The sequence below is a fragment of the Lissotriton helveticus genome, chromosome 4_1 (genome assembly GCF_964261635.1).
Source record: "Lissotriton helveticus chromosome 4_1, aLisHel1.1, whole genome shotgun sequence".
NCBI lineage: Eukaryota > Metazoa > Chordata > Amphibia > Caudata > Salamandridae > Lissotriton > Lissotriton helveticus.
The window spans coordinates 1431007383-1431020973 of NC_136063.1; the positions used below are offsets into that span (position 1 = coordinate 1431007383).

Genomic DNA, 13591 nt, shown 5'->3' on the forward strand with positions numbered 1-13591 from the left:
AAGGATACCAAATGACATATGTTCATCATATAAAATTAATTTGTTTTATACCGATGGCCAAATCAGCATTATCCACATTCAGCATAAGAAAAGAGCAATGGATGGAGACAAACAATTCAATTTGAGAGATGTGCTATGAATTTACACATTATTACAACGTAACTAAAGCAGCTACATGTGATATCCAATGTTAGAAACTGTAGGGTCCACATTTTACTGCACGCTTAAGATGTTGCTTATAGACGGTTAAAGAGAAAGAAAAAAGTCTCTAAGTTCAAGGAGGCTATTTTAATAATGTTCAAACAGGTTCATTACTTAGGACTGGATGATGATGTTCTACAAGGGGGGGGCGACAGAAAAACAGACCTAATCTTAGGGAAAAACAGAGTTTCAAGAGTGATGAGAAGATTTTGAGCTTTTGAAATCTGTGTAAATGTTAGTCAGAAGTGTAGCTTGATGCTATAATGGCAGAGACCTTCCTTACACTGTTGAAATAAATTAGTACGAGATATATTGGGAATTGATCAGTTTTAAAAGTGGCGAGTACGGGGAGGTTGTTAATCTTGGCCTTGGCTTATACTTTTAAAATTGTACATTGAACCCCAGTCAGCCTGTTCCATGTAAATGTATTGAGAAAGCTGGCAGGCACTTCTTTCAGTACACGGTGAAACTGGCTCAGACTGGGAAAGGCAATGAAGAAGACTACAGGCTCAGTTATGACAAGGAAGGAACACATAACTTACCTGTAAAATGTGGTTTCCACTTGTGGTACTGTAGATGACGTGCTGTGCAGACTGCTGTATTCTAGTGTTGAGCTCGGGCACTGCAAGTTGATGTTTTTTCTTTGAAGGAGTTTCAGTTTAGAAATCACCCATCCTACCTCCCCTGAAATCCACAGTACACCAAGGCATAGACTCTAACCTTAGTTTGTGCTTTTCCCATACTTGTAAGCATAAACGTGTGGATATGCGAAGCTTTACAATTTCTGTGTACTGGAGACAGAAGATGTGAGTCTACAGCACGACAAACCCTTACAGGTAAGTAACGCTCCGTTCCTCTTTTGCAGCATGCACACATTGTGCACAGGCTAAAAAGCAGTGCCCAATTGCTAAAGTAGTGGCTTGTGAGCAGAAACGGGAGACGCATGGAACAATGTTGTAAGCATAGATTGGCCTAGTTCTGTTTCTGGTCAGGCGCATGTATGTCCACAAAGTAATGCTTAGTGAACTAAGACAAATGACTCATTAGCAGCTGTGAACGTATCGTCTACTATGATACAGCTTAGAAAAGCCACTTGGCATCTTTCTTGCGAGTAGAATGTGTCCCAGGCACAGAGTTTAATATTTGTTTGGCTTTGGCATAACATTTTACAATCCACCTGGCAAGGTCAGATCTTTAAATTGGGTGGCCACGGTGGGGCTGGGCAAATACAAAAACACATTTTCGTTTTTCTGATAGACTGCTGGAGGGGACATCTGGCAAGGTATGCCTCAACAGCCAGCTGTCCTGAGGCACTGCTGTGTAATCTTGCTAAGTATCTTCACGGACCCTGGGTTGCGGTATATTTGTCAAAAGTTCATCTAAAAGGTCTTGGTCAGAGTCTGATTTTATAGTGTGTGTGACAAGGTCATATGTGGTGGTGGTTGGTTAGTGTCCAACTTTTTTTTATGAATGGGTTAGACCTCAAGCTCCTCTGATAAACCAATGCATTTTCTGAGCAGCAGTGTTGGGGATAGTGACCAAGGAGCTATATGCTCAGTGTCTGTGGCAATATATATTGTCTAGCATTCAGCTGCTAAACATATGGTGGTGTTCTTGGAGTCCTTATTTTTCTTGACTTTGAAGTTGACTTAGATGACTAGGGCTGGTCGGCTTTCCCTCAGCGTTAAGGCTTGTGCCGCAGTCTTGAGGTTCCTCCAGTGTCGAAGGTGCCTTTTGGCACTGACTGGTCACAACTACTATGGGCAGTGCTGTGAGAAATTTCAGATTCACTAATAATGTCTGTTTAGTGTGATGAATGTTTTACATGAACATATTTTCCACTGTACTCTACAGAATTACATTTTCCTAACCTTGGACACAATTGGCCCAAAATAGGCCTAACAAGGCCCGACTCCATCTTGCTTCCCAACATTGCTGTGATCTCATTTCTTCTTTCATCACATGTACCAAATTGTGCACAAGTGAAATGCTTTTGTTGACAAGCTTTCCTTCCAAATGTAACTGTTCAGGTCCTTCCTGTCTGTATTTCAGTTGGCCTTTTCATTTCATAAGTGTGCCATTGTTTTGTGTGCAACTAGATTTGTACTGTCACATCTGATGACATTAGGTCAAGAGGGGATGGATTTTTGTATTGTTACCTTAATTCTGTATTGCGATTGTCTGAGCCTTGCAACTTTTTGTTCACTTAATGCGGACTGTGTGATTTTTCAATGTGTATTTTCTTATATAAGGCCTCATTTGAGACGTGAGCCACAAATTGCTTTCGGTCTTTTAGAGAACAGACCATTGTCACACGTCACATGTTTCAGGAATCAGAATAATGTTACTATTTTACTCTGAGGCTTGACTTTATGTCAGACCTTTTGCTGAATTTGACTGAGCCTTATTCTAATTGTCAATATTTGATTTATCATGCATTTTGACTGATTTTGAGACTAACCATATTTGCCTTCTGTAATAAACCCATCGTTTCTTCAATAAACCATTATTTCTAACGTATACCTTGTCTCAGAAAGGCTTATTTACTTTATTATGCTAGATGTTTGATTGACAATTTTGCCTTTGTTAGGGGCACATTACCTCAAAAACACTTGAGCCTAGCACAGCCCCCGATCCTACAAAGGCGCTTTGTCTTATAACTTAATTTATCAAAGACAGTGCCGACTGGCAACACTTTTTCAGAGCTTGTTCCTAAAATTTTCTTGGCACGAAGCCAGAGAACCATTTGATGCTTAATCTGGGGGAAAGATTCTCTAAGTGCAGCAAATAGTGTCATTCTAAGGTTGAAGGTGCTGTGACGGGCGCAGTGACAGAGGAATGGACATTGCCTTGGAAGCAGGTTTCATCAGGACCCCTGGAGTCGTTGTCTGTACGTGGAGTTATCAGAGGACATATAATTAAAATCAAATCCTGTGAGGCATAAAAGTTATTGGATGGTCTGCCCCTTTTGACATCTAGGTTGATTCACTCAACGCCTACGGTGTACGCAGCAGGTTGTGACTTGTGAGTCTACTTTGCCCCCCAACCCCCAAAAGCAGTGCTTAATGTGAGCCAGTGCTTTCCGGTGCTCAGCACCGGCACCTAATCCTCAGCACCGGCGCTTATAGCACCAGTTAAGGACACACTCAATTTGGAAGGCAGGCGATTTTCCCCAGAATCACAGGATGTTGAGTCAAGCCGAGACTCGAACACGGTTCCCCAGCTCCGAAATCGGCATCTCTGGCCATTAGGCCAAGTCCACTCAAGAATAATACGTGTGAGGCTCTAGTCAGGAGGCAGTTTGCACCAGCACAATTCTGTTGTTAGTACTGCCTCCTGAGGAGAGCCCCGGCACTTTTTATTTTACAAATTAACCACAGCCCAAAAGTGCCCTGAAGGATTGGCTTCACATGCCTCCTGGGTTAAAATATGGTCTTAAGTGCGCAGTAGTAACAGAGCTCTCACATGTGTCCAAATCCAATGGTGGGAAAAAAATAACCCAAGGTGGGGTCTACTTTCCCGGTTCATTGCTGAATTCAGCGGATGTATCACAAATTACCTTGAAAGCAAAACTCTTCTTCAAAGAAAAACAACTTGCAACGTCCGAGCCCAACATTAGATGGCAGGAGTGTGTACAGCATGTTCTCTATAGCAGGACATGTGGCAGAACTGAACTTAAAGTAGGGATCAAAGCACAAATCGAGGTAAGACTGCCATTTTAAAATATTAAAATAAGATACAGGCGGAAATCTGGAATCTGGACACTCTCTCTCTTAAGTAGTTGATAAAGTCAAGTAGAGATGTTGAAGGCTTTTTATGGGTACAAATTTAATTTCATCAAACATAAACCTTAATGACTTTAACAAGTTCTAAGAAATGGAAAACCATTTTAAACTTTAAAGTAATAGGTCAGATAATATGGAAAGTGAACAAGTTAGTTACCTTCTGTAATGCTCTTTTTTCTTCTTATTCTAATGAACACTTCTAACCGCTCTAGTCAAATGAGCCCTCAGAATTTCCCTAGGCGGTTTCTTGGCCACTCCATAGCAGGTCACAATACAGAGGACTATCCAGCTTGATATGGTCCTTTTCTGCACCTCCTGACCCTTTCTTGCCCTAGCGAATCCCACAATTGATCATTAAAGAAACTGAAATGGGACATCAATAAAAATTACAAAGATGACATTTGGGCAAAGCTCCTCCACACATTAACCATAAGGATAGCGCCTGCTTTTGGAAAATAGCAAATACAATTACGCACCCGCAGCATGGAGGCACTTCTTCCCACATACTAGAGGAAACCTGGGCCCATTTCTTATATGATCATTTCAATCACACAATTGTGGGTTCCCTATCAATTTCCCCAAAACAGGGCCTTATTGGATGTCCTTTCGGAACTCCAACTAAGGAGGGGGTCCTGCAAACATCTTCCGACATAGATCAATCGCCAGAGGAGACAAATGTTGCAGAGCTGCTCCTAATTTGGCGATAGATTGCAAAGGGTAGAAAGGAAATGAGATCACTGGGAAAAATACCAGACTCTTGGAAAGGCTCTACGATTATCCCAATTCACAAAAGCGGTGACAAGGCCTTGCCTGGTAATTACCGACTGGTGGCACTGATTGACAACGAGGCCAAATATTTTGTGGGAACGGTGTTGTAGGAACTCACAGCCTGGACTTATGTCAACAATATAATACCACTAAACCAGACAGGCTTCCAAAAAAAACAGGTACAACAACCAACATCCTATCAATCTCTGCTTATTGTTGCAGCAATATCCAAGACAATGCCACTGTACCTTTGTTTTATTGACTTCAGTGCCGCTTTCGATAATGTTGATCGTGCAAGACTGTGGGGAAGCTAGCCCACTGGGGCATTCCACAAGACCTCTTAAAAAAACACTCCTTCATACAGAGACCTGGGTAAAGGTGAAACTGTGAACAGGGACCCACCTTTCTAGAAGAGTAAAAACAACAAAAGGCCTAAAACAGGGCTGTGTGCTGGCGCCTACCTTATTCAATCTATTTATGGCAGATCTCCCACAAACACTCAACTCAAACCATTCTCACGTGCCCAGGCTGTGGGGCAACAGCTCTGTTCAATCTCCTGTACGCCGATGAAATTATTCGGCTTAGCCACACTGCAGTCGGCATGCAACACCTTCTTAATGAAATGCAGGACTACGCCAGAGGAAATAAATTGACAATCTTAAAATAACAAGGACAAGACTATTAATAACAAGAGGAAACGAGCAAGTGCCTGGCACCTGGAAGGCACACAAATAGAATCAGTGGCAGTTTACAAGTACCTAGGCGTCTCCATAGATAAGAAGGATCCATTGCACAACATCAAGAAGAGATTAAAAGAAAAGGGCAGGTGCTAGCACCAATATTAAAAAATCTAACATCAAAACGAACTGGTCCAACTCTAAGCCCCCTTCTGAAAGTAGCACAGGAAAATATTCTGCCCACTATAACCTATGACAGCTAAATAATTTGAGGCAGAGACACCAAGTTACTGGACAAAATTCTAGTGAAAGCATACAGAACCATATTCTGCCTCCCAAACTACACCTCCCAGGGGCAACTAATCCTCGAGTTTGGCCTGTTGAAGCAATCATGGGCCAGGTACAGCGCATACATCATCTGCTGGAATAAGATCAAGATTATCAGCCCCAAACACTGTAAACCAGCTCTTATGGCAGACCTACAAAAGAGAGAGAATTCCCCTGCAAGAAGTTACCTTCAGTAGGCTCTGGCAAGCACTGGGATCTCCGTCCTTTGGAACACGCAGATCAATCACCCATGCTTTAAAAAGCTGATCTGGAAATCCCTAAAACAACTGTCCTTGGTGGGGGATAAAGCTGTCTTTTCAGCCAGCTCTCATGCATGGATGACTTTGAATAACTAAGATCTCAGCCCCCAAAAAATACTTCAACCTGGGATACCCAAAATGACGGCAAATAAAATTCTTAAAATTTTGCCTTGGCATGCTCCCATGTACTCTGAACCCTCTACAGTGGATGCGGGCTTCATCCCCAACTTCTTGCAGCCCTGTACAAAAATGGCTAGGGAGATATCCTTCTACTATGCTCCTGGAGGAGATGGAGCAGGAAAGGAGACAGCTTCTAAAATCCCCTTCAACCACAGGGGAATTCGCTCAAGGAGGCAAGCAGTTCTGGCATGCTTTGATCCAGAAACACCACAAATAAATTGCTGACTAGTAAGATCTCTTGCATTAGTCAAGCAAAACCTGTCACCAATAGATCACGCCTAACCTGGGATTCAAAGCAAACCTAGCAGTAATCACTCTAGGTAGGCCTAGTCATTAAGAATTGCAGGCAGTTTTATACACTGGTGATCCGAGCACCATCTACCCAACTAAAAGAACATAGGCCGCTCTAACTAAGGGAGAACTGGGAAGCCCCCATTGTGGTTAGCAGCTTAGAAACACTGTAAAGTACCTCTTTGCACTGATTGCAGCAGTTGATTTGGCAACAAACACTGCACGAACTGCATTCTTTACACTAGGAACAATTTGCACTACCACGAAAGTGTTTAACTGTTAGTAATTGCATTTATTTAAAGTTGTTCATGTTTATGGATATTATAAATGTGCACCTTATATTTTATTATGTTTTTAAGGTTTTAATTGAAGATTCTGTATTGCAATAGTTTTCAGTAACTATGCAAATGGAATTAATTGAATTCATACAATTGATCATCCACCCAATGGTTCTTTAAATGATCGATGTAAAAGCTCAAGGCTCTTTTGGAGTCTAAACCATGATGCCTTGTTTCCTCCCTCGAAGGGTAAGGTGAAGCAAAAAAAGCTGGAAGGATGATGAATTGTCTGGTAAGAAAAGGCATCACAACCTTTGGCAAGAATTGCACCCGAGTTCTCAAACACTAGTTTGACCGGAAAAAGGTGGTGTAAAGTGGATGAAGAGAAAGAGCTTGTAGTTAATCCACACGATAAGCGGAAGCTATTGTGATAGACTGTTTTGAGAGTCAGTAGCCTAGATGTGGGACTTCAGATCTTTCAGAATCTTTTTGTAAACCTCTGTCATTTCTGTGTTTCCTAAATCTTCTGTACCCTTCTATTTCACATTACATAAATTTGATTTCTGAAGAATACACACCCGTTTCATGAGTATCCCTTGTAGATCTTTTGGGAAGAAATTAAAATAATTGAACTGTAGATTGTTTAACTGTAGATTACCAGTTGGAACCGCTATATTCCTGTATGTATTGTTGAACTGAGTGCACCTAAATGAATCCCTTGTAGGCAACTTTTACCTGTCTAGGTTTCATAACTTAGACATGCGTACAAAGTGCATTTCACATAAACTAATTCTGATTGGCCTCTAAGTTCTACAACCAAGTTTCTAAGTAATTGATCTTCTCTTGTCACAGAACTGCAAGCTTTATTTGAGTACTTCTATGAAAACATGGAGGTATGCCCAATTCTTTAGCAAGAGAACTCAAAGTGCATCATTGAACTTGAAGTCACACAGTATGTATATGACCAGAAGCAGGTTTGTAAACATATGAGGGGAACATCAGGAAAATTCTGCATGTGATATATGAATGAATGAGCTATGTCATCTGGAACATCTTACTTGTTGATGTTGCTGCCCTCCTTCAGACGCTCCCCTGCAGCTCCGGTTTTGGACACTCTTTCGCTTCCAGCCAGGTCCACCAAACTAAGCTTGCTGACCTTCTCTCCAGAGTTCTAATCAAGTGAAACAGAAACAGTCATAGTATGAAAATGATGCAATGAAAATCCACTTTACTGTATGACCTAAAGGATCAAATTCAAGGGGGAAACACATTTTCGGACTTTAAAAGCAGTGTAGGTTTTGGACGAGAGAAACTGGTAGCTTGTAGATTTGCTAAGTTGTCTTGTTTGCAAAGGCTTGTGACAGTTGTTTTAAAAAAAATCTTTTTATTGATAACATGAGGTCATAATAGCAAAGCAAGAATAAACAGATCATATAAACAAAAAACAGTTTCATAACATCACTATATCCAGAAGAAAAAAGAAGTATAAATACAGTTTAACATCAAGAACAGAAGGGAAGAGGAAAAAAGTGAAACATTCTAAAGTTAGAGAGTGTAGAAAAAGTAAAAAAAGAGGGTGAAATAAGATTTTTTCTTTACATAAATGCTCCCCAATTCGGCTCCCCCTGGTTTTAGCAAGCGCCAACTCCATATTGTATATTTCTTTAACAATACCCCACCATTCCAACGTCGTTGGTGGGCTCTGTGCAATCCAAGCCCGAGCTATAGCTAGTCTAGCACAAGCCAGTAAGATAATGATAAAATCTCTCGGACTAGAATCTCCAATCTGACCACCCAACAGCACATCTAATACTGTGAGTGATATAGGTCTTCCAAGCTTTTGAGACATAATTTTGGCGACTCCTTGACAAAACTCTGTTAGTGACGGGCATTGAAAAAAACAAGTGAGACAAATCAGCTGCAAATAAATCACATTTTGGGCATCTAGTACAATCACTAGTAGGATTATCTAGTGACCATTTCGCTATCCGTTCAGGAGTGTGGTACAGTGAGCAGATACTTGTATACGATTGTAATCTCAGATTAGAGGAGTGTACTGACTGACAGATACCACTGAGTGCAGATGAGATAGTGTTAGCAGTAATAATAGAACCCATTTTTTGACTCCATTGTGCAGCTAATCTCCCACAGTCATCTTCTTTATAAGAATTACATTCTTTATATCCAACACTGATCAGTGATTTATCTTTAGCTAGATAGATACAATCCAGAATATCAGAATCTAATAATACTGTGAGCTTCATGCTACGTATGAGATAGTCACGAATTTGATAATACTTTAACCGCATGCTCTCTGAAAGATTGTATAAGAGCTTCAATCTATCAAATGTTGAAAATCCGTTAGAATCATACATATCCCCTAAGCTTTTTATGCCCACTGTTTCCCACCCCCATCATGAAAAACTCCTGGAAGAACTGGATTGTCCCACAAGGGGAGTTTGGGATGATACATCGATATTTTGTATTTATTGATAATAGCCCTCCAGATGAATACTATATCCCGTGCAGTCTTGAATTTGATCCGCTTGAAATAATTCGGATCATTGATTCGATACAGAAACATTTTAGATTCTGCTCCCAACGTGAATAAATAATAAAAGTGGGGGTTATTGCTAGAGTTTACTAAACTATGGATACGTCCTAGGAAAGCCGATCAGAAGTACAATTTGAAATCTGGGAAGTCTATGCCCCCTTGACTAAATGAGAGTTTCAGTGTCTCATTTGCGCGACGCACTTTTTTAAACTCCAAATGAAACTGCTTAATACACCATCTAGGCGTTTAAATAAAGAATTATTAATACGAAAGGGTATAGACCGGAATAAATAAAGAAATTTAAAAAGGATCTTCATTTTAATTAAGTTTATCCGCCCACTTATACTGAGAGGGACCATGTGCCATTTTTTTTATGAGATAGCGGTCTCTTTCAATAATAATTCATAGTTTGATACAGCTATTTCTTCTAAGTTAGCAGAGACTTTGATCCCCAGACAGGTAGCAGTGTTGCAGACTCCTTGAATCAGAGTGAATGGTCTATAATTCATCACTACTTGAGTCTTATTTGTATTAAGTCTGTAACCTGAAACAGCCCCGAATCTCTTAGCCTCCATTATAATCCCATTCATTGCTTCTCCTACATTGGCTGAGTAAACCGTGATATCGTCTGCATATACCGCTATTTTAAGGGTATTCAGACCTGTCACAAACGAGATTATGCATGACTGATTTTGTAATGCCACTAAAAACGGTTCCATAGATAGGGCAAATAATAAAGGTGACAAAGGGCACCCTTGATGGGTACCCCGGAGTATAGAGAATAATGTTGATTGCATCCCTGCATACAGGGATTGTATCCACTGTAAAAACTGGCCTTTAATCCCAAATATTTGCAGTGTAGCCCAGAGATAGTCCCACCCCACTCGGTCGAATGCTTTCTCAGCATCTAATAATATCATACCGAGTGGGGTCGACTTAGTCCTGGCAATGTCAAATGCTGTAAAGGCAGTGTTTATGTGAGTCGTGGTGTCCCTGCCCGGGATAAACCCGTGTTGTTGTGGAGATACCAATCCGGATATTATCGGAGCAAGGCGACTTGCCAATATTTTGGCAATCATTTCCGCGTCGGTGTTTATAAGAAAAATGGGTCTATATGACCCACATTCGTCAGCTATCTTGTTTTATTTTTAAAAAATACAATCTGCGCAAGATTCCATGATTGAGGGGCTTTTCCTCCAAGTCCAATATACCAGACTACCATACTAAATAGTGGGGCTAGTTCCTCGATACATTTTTTATACAGCTCCAGAGGAATTGAATCTTCTCCAGACGCTTTGCCTGATGGTAAGGCAGAGACTGGCAATCTAATTTCAGCCAGTGTAACACCATTATTCAGTATATCTAGTTGTTCGTACTCAACACAATTCACAGAGTTAGTTTGTAAGTATGTATAGATGTCACCTAACACCAGCCTATTTTCAGGGGTATATAAATCCTTATAATAAATGGCGAATTGTTCAAGTATCTGCTGGGGACTATTATACATCACATTATTGGGCCCTTTGATAGCCTTGACTAGAGTTTTTGATTTGTCATCTGCCACCTTATATGCTAGTATTTTTCCTACTTTATCCCCACCCTCATACTGGGATAGATGGTACTTATTCAATTTGATGAGACTTTTTTCCCTAAGTATATTTTTTAAAACAGATGTGAGAACTAAGATGTAGACCAATTCTTCTGCTTCAGTTGAGCCCTGCAAAAGTGCTTCAGCCATCTGTTTTTCTGCTGAGAGTACTCTGGTCATAATTTCATCTTCCCTCTTTTTACGTTCATAATTTTGTCTAAATATATACTGTTGAGCGAAGCCCCTGATACTAGCTTTACAGGAATCCCAGACCACAATATGTGAAGCTGAACCAATATTAATTTCAAGAAATTCTTTTAAATGTGCCTTAAGTTTTAATATAAAATCCTCATTTAACAAAAGATGCCTGTGGAACGAAAAAAGCCGGGGACTCTGCTTCACTGTCTTAATTTTAAAAGAGAGAAGGGTAGGTTAAGGTCAGAAGTGACCCTTGGTCAGATCTCCATGTGACTTGTCTCCAAAATTCTGTCTGACAACCAGGCCATATCTATGCGGGAGCACAATTTATGCGCAGCTGAATAATAAGTGTAGCCAGCAACATCAGGATGTAGTACAAGCCAAGCATCTTTTATGGCGTGTATTTGTCCTCTTTCTCTAATTGTGGCCCGTGTTTTACGCATCTTTTGAATGCCCCCCGTCTGGTAGTATCAATATCATAGTTCATAATGCAGTTGAAGTCTCCCATTACCAACCGCTCACCCTCCCAGCCCAGCAATTCCATATTAACCTTATCGATAACAGTAGGGTCATCTAGGTTTGAACCATACAAAACACAGAATGTATATTTGCTACCCTCAGCTATGATCTGAGCTATAGCCCATCTACCATTTTTATCTGAGGAAGTTTTAATAATTTCAGCTTTAAATTGTTTATGCTTCAGAAATGCGACTCCTCGCATTGAAGCATTTAGCTCAGTGCTGACAGCTACATCATAACTTAACTGTTTTAGTAAGTTACGGTCTTTATAGGAGATATGTGTTTTCGAAAGTAAGACTTTGTGTGGATTATACATCCTTAACTCTTCAAGTACCAATCTTCGTTATTCTTGCTAATTAGCCCTGCCACATTCCAAGCTAAACACCTTATTATATCCATGCCAAAAAAAATTCCTTCCTTCCCGCCCTTTCTTCTCCCTCATTCATTAAGAAAAGAAAAAGTCCTACCATTCATCTTCTCATTATGCATTTCCCTCATGTTATTTTTACTGAATTTTACCCCCCCGTGAACCTCCCCCACCCCGCCTGTCACCCCACACCCCACCCTGCCCCCCCTTCTCCATAGAAGAGGATTCCTCAGTCTAACCAGCTGCTGGTGGTCTAGGCAGCCAAAAGAGACACAGCCATGGTGATTCCCCCCCCCCCCAAAGTCTCAAAACACCAAAGCCTTAGATGATGCTGCATATTAATAATCCTTGATCATATTCTTCATTGGTGGGGAAAAAAAAGATTAAGCAAAATCCCCTTTGACAGTCTTAGATTACTGTACATTCTTATAGCATTTGACCGTAGGCAAATTATTAGTAACAGACATCTGTGCTATTATTCTACTATTTCTCTGTAGCTTCTCCTCGCCATTTGACCAACATCTTCTCGACTTCCCGATCGTCCGTAAGAAAATATGTGTGGCCATTCTTAAGTACTTTTAGCCATGCTGGTTCTTGAAGAAAAGCTTGTCCCCCAAGAGCTTTGATTGGATCGATATATTGTCGCAGCTTCCAGCGTTTCTCCATAGTAACTTGACTTAGGTCTGACCTGACGAAAAAAGTTACAGATTCTGTTGTAACTGGATTATTAGAACGAGCCTTCAATGATTCCGCCTGTCTCAGCAAAAAATGTCCCATATAAATCAGAAAAGGCCGGGGGCACTGATTTCCCCGACTTCCCTTATTCCTCTGTACTGCCAGTAATCTGTGGATCCTTTGCAGTTGTAAGTCTCAGTTCCAGTCAGAGAGATCCGGAAATGCTTTTTGGAAAAGTTGAACCATGTATGCTCTCGGATCTCCCCCCTCAGCCCTCTCTGGGATGCCAAAAAGTCGGAGGTTTTGTTGTCGATTTTCCAAATCTTCTACCTTGGCTTGTAAATTTGAAATATGAGCTTCATGTTTGTTCACACAGACCTCTGTGTGGGAAGACAGTTCTTCAGTGTCCACCACCCTTTGTTGTAATTCTGACATCTCCTGCAACAGGCCCCCTAGTTTGCTTGCCATCTCATATATATAGAACGTTGCATTTTGTCGTTGTCTTCTCGCACCTGTACATAATGTTGCTGTGCTTCATGTCTCTGCTCCCTGAGAAGTTGGAGTATCAGGCCGAGTGATGTATCTTCTTTACTGGCCCCGATCTCAGCTCTCAGCTGAACGGCCAATGGACTCAAACTCAGATTCTGGTTGTCCGTGATATGGGCCGTGCAGTTGGCAGAAGAGATAACTGGGGGTATAATTTGATCAGGCATATCCGGCTTAGGGTTATCAGATATCGTTGGTATAGTTGTGTGAGCTTTCATAGAGCCCCCTCTAGTGGGCTGGTGCTGGTGCCTGACAACCGGAGTGCCATCGTCTTGAATACTCCGTTTGCTTGCACCCATCCACCCCAGAGGAGTCAGAGGGGCTGATCAGCGCTTTATCCCTTGCTCCTGCTGCGAGTTCTACTGCCAATACTGGTG

At 41.1% G+C, this 13591-nt stretch overlaps 1 protein-coding gene across 4 annotated transcripts in view; it reads right to left on the reverse strand.

Moving 5' to 3' along the window:
- The window catches only part of KIF13A (kinesin family member 13A), an 836323-nt gene that overhangs the window by 409781 nt on the left and 412951 nt on the right, over window positions 1–13591 (reverse strand). For all 4 annotated transcript variants that reach the window (XM_078687977.1, XM_078687975.1, XM_078687976.1 and 1 more), the window contains one exon: window positions 7826–7938. In XM_078687977.1, coding sequence (XP_078544103.1) covers window positions 7826–7938 — 113 coding nt within the window. The remainder of the gene's footprint in view (window positions 1–7825; window positions 7939–13591) is intronic.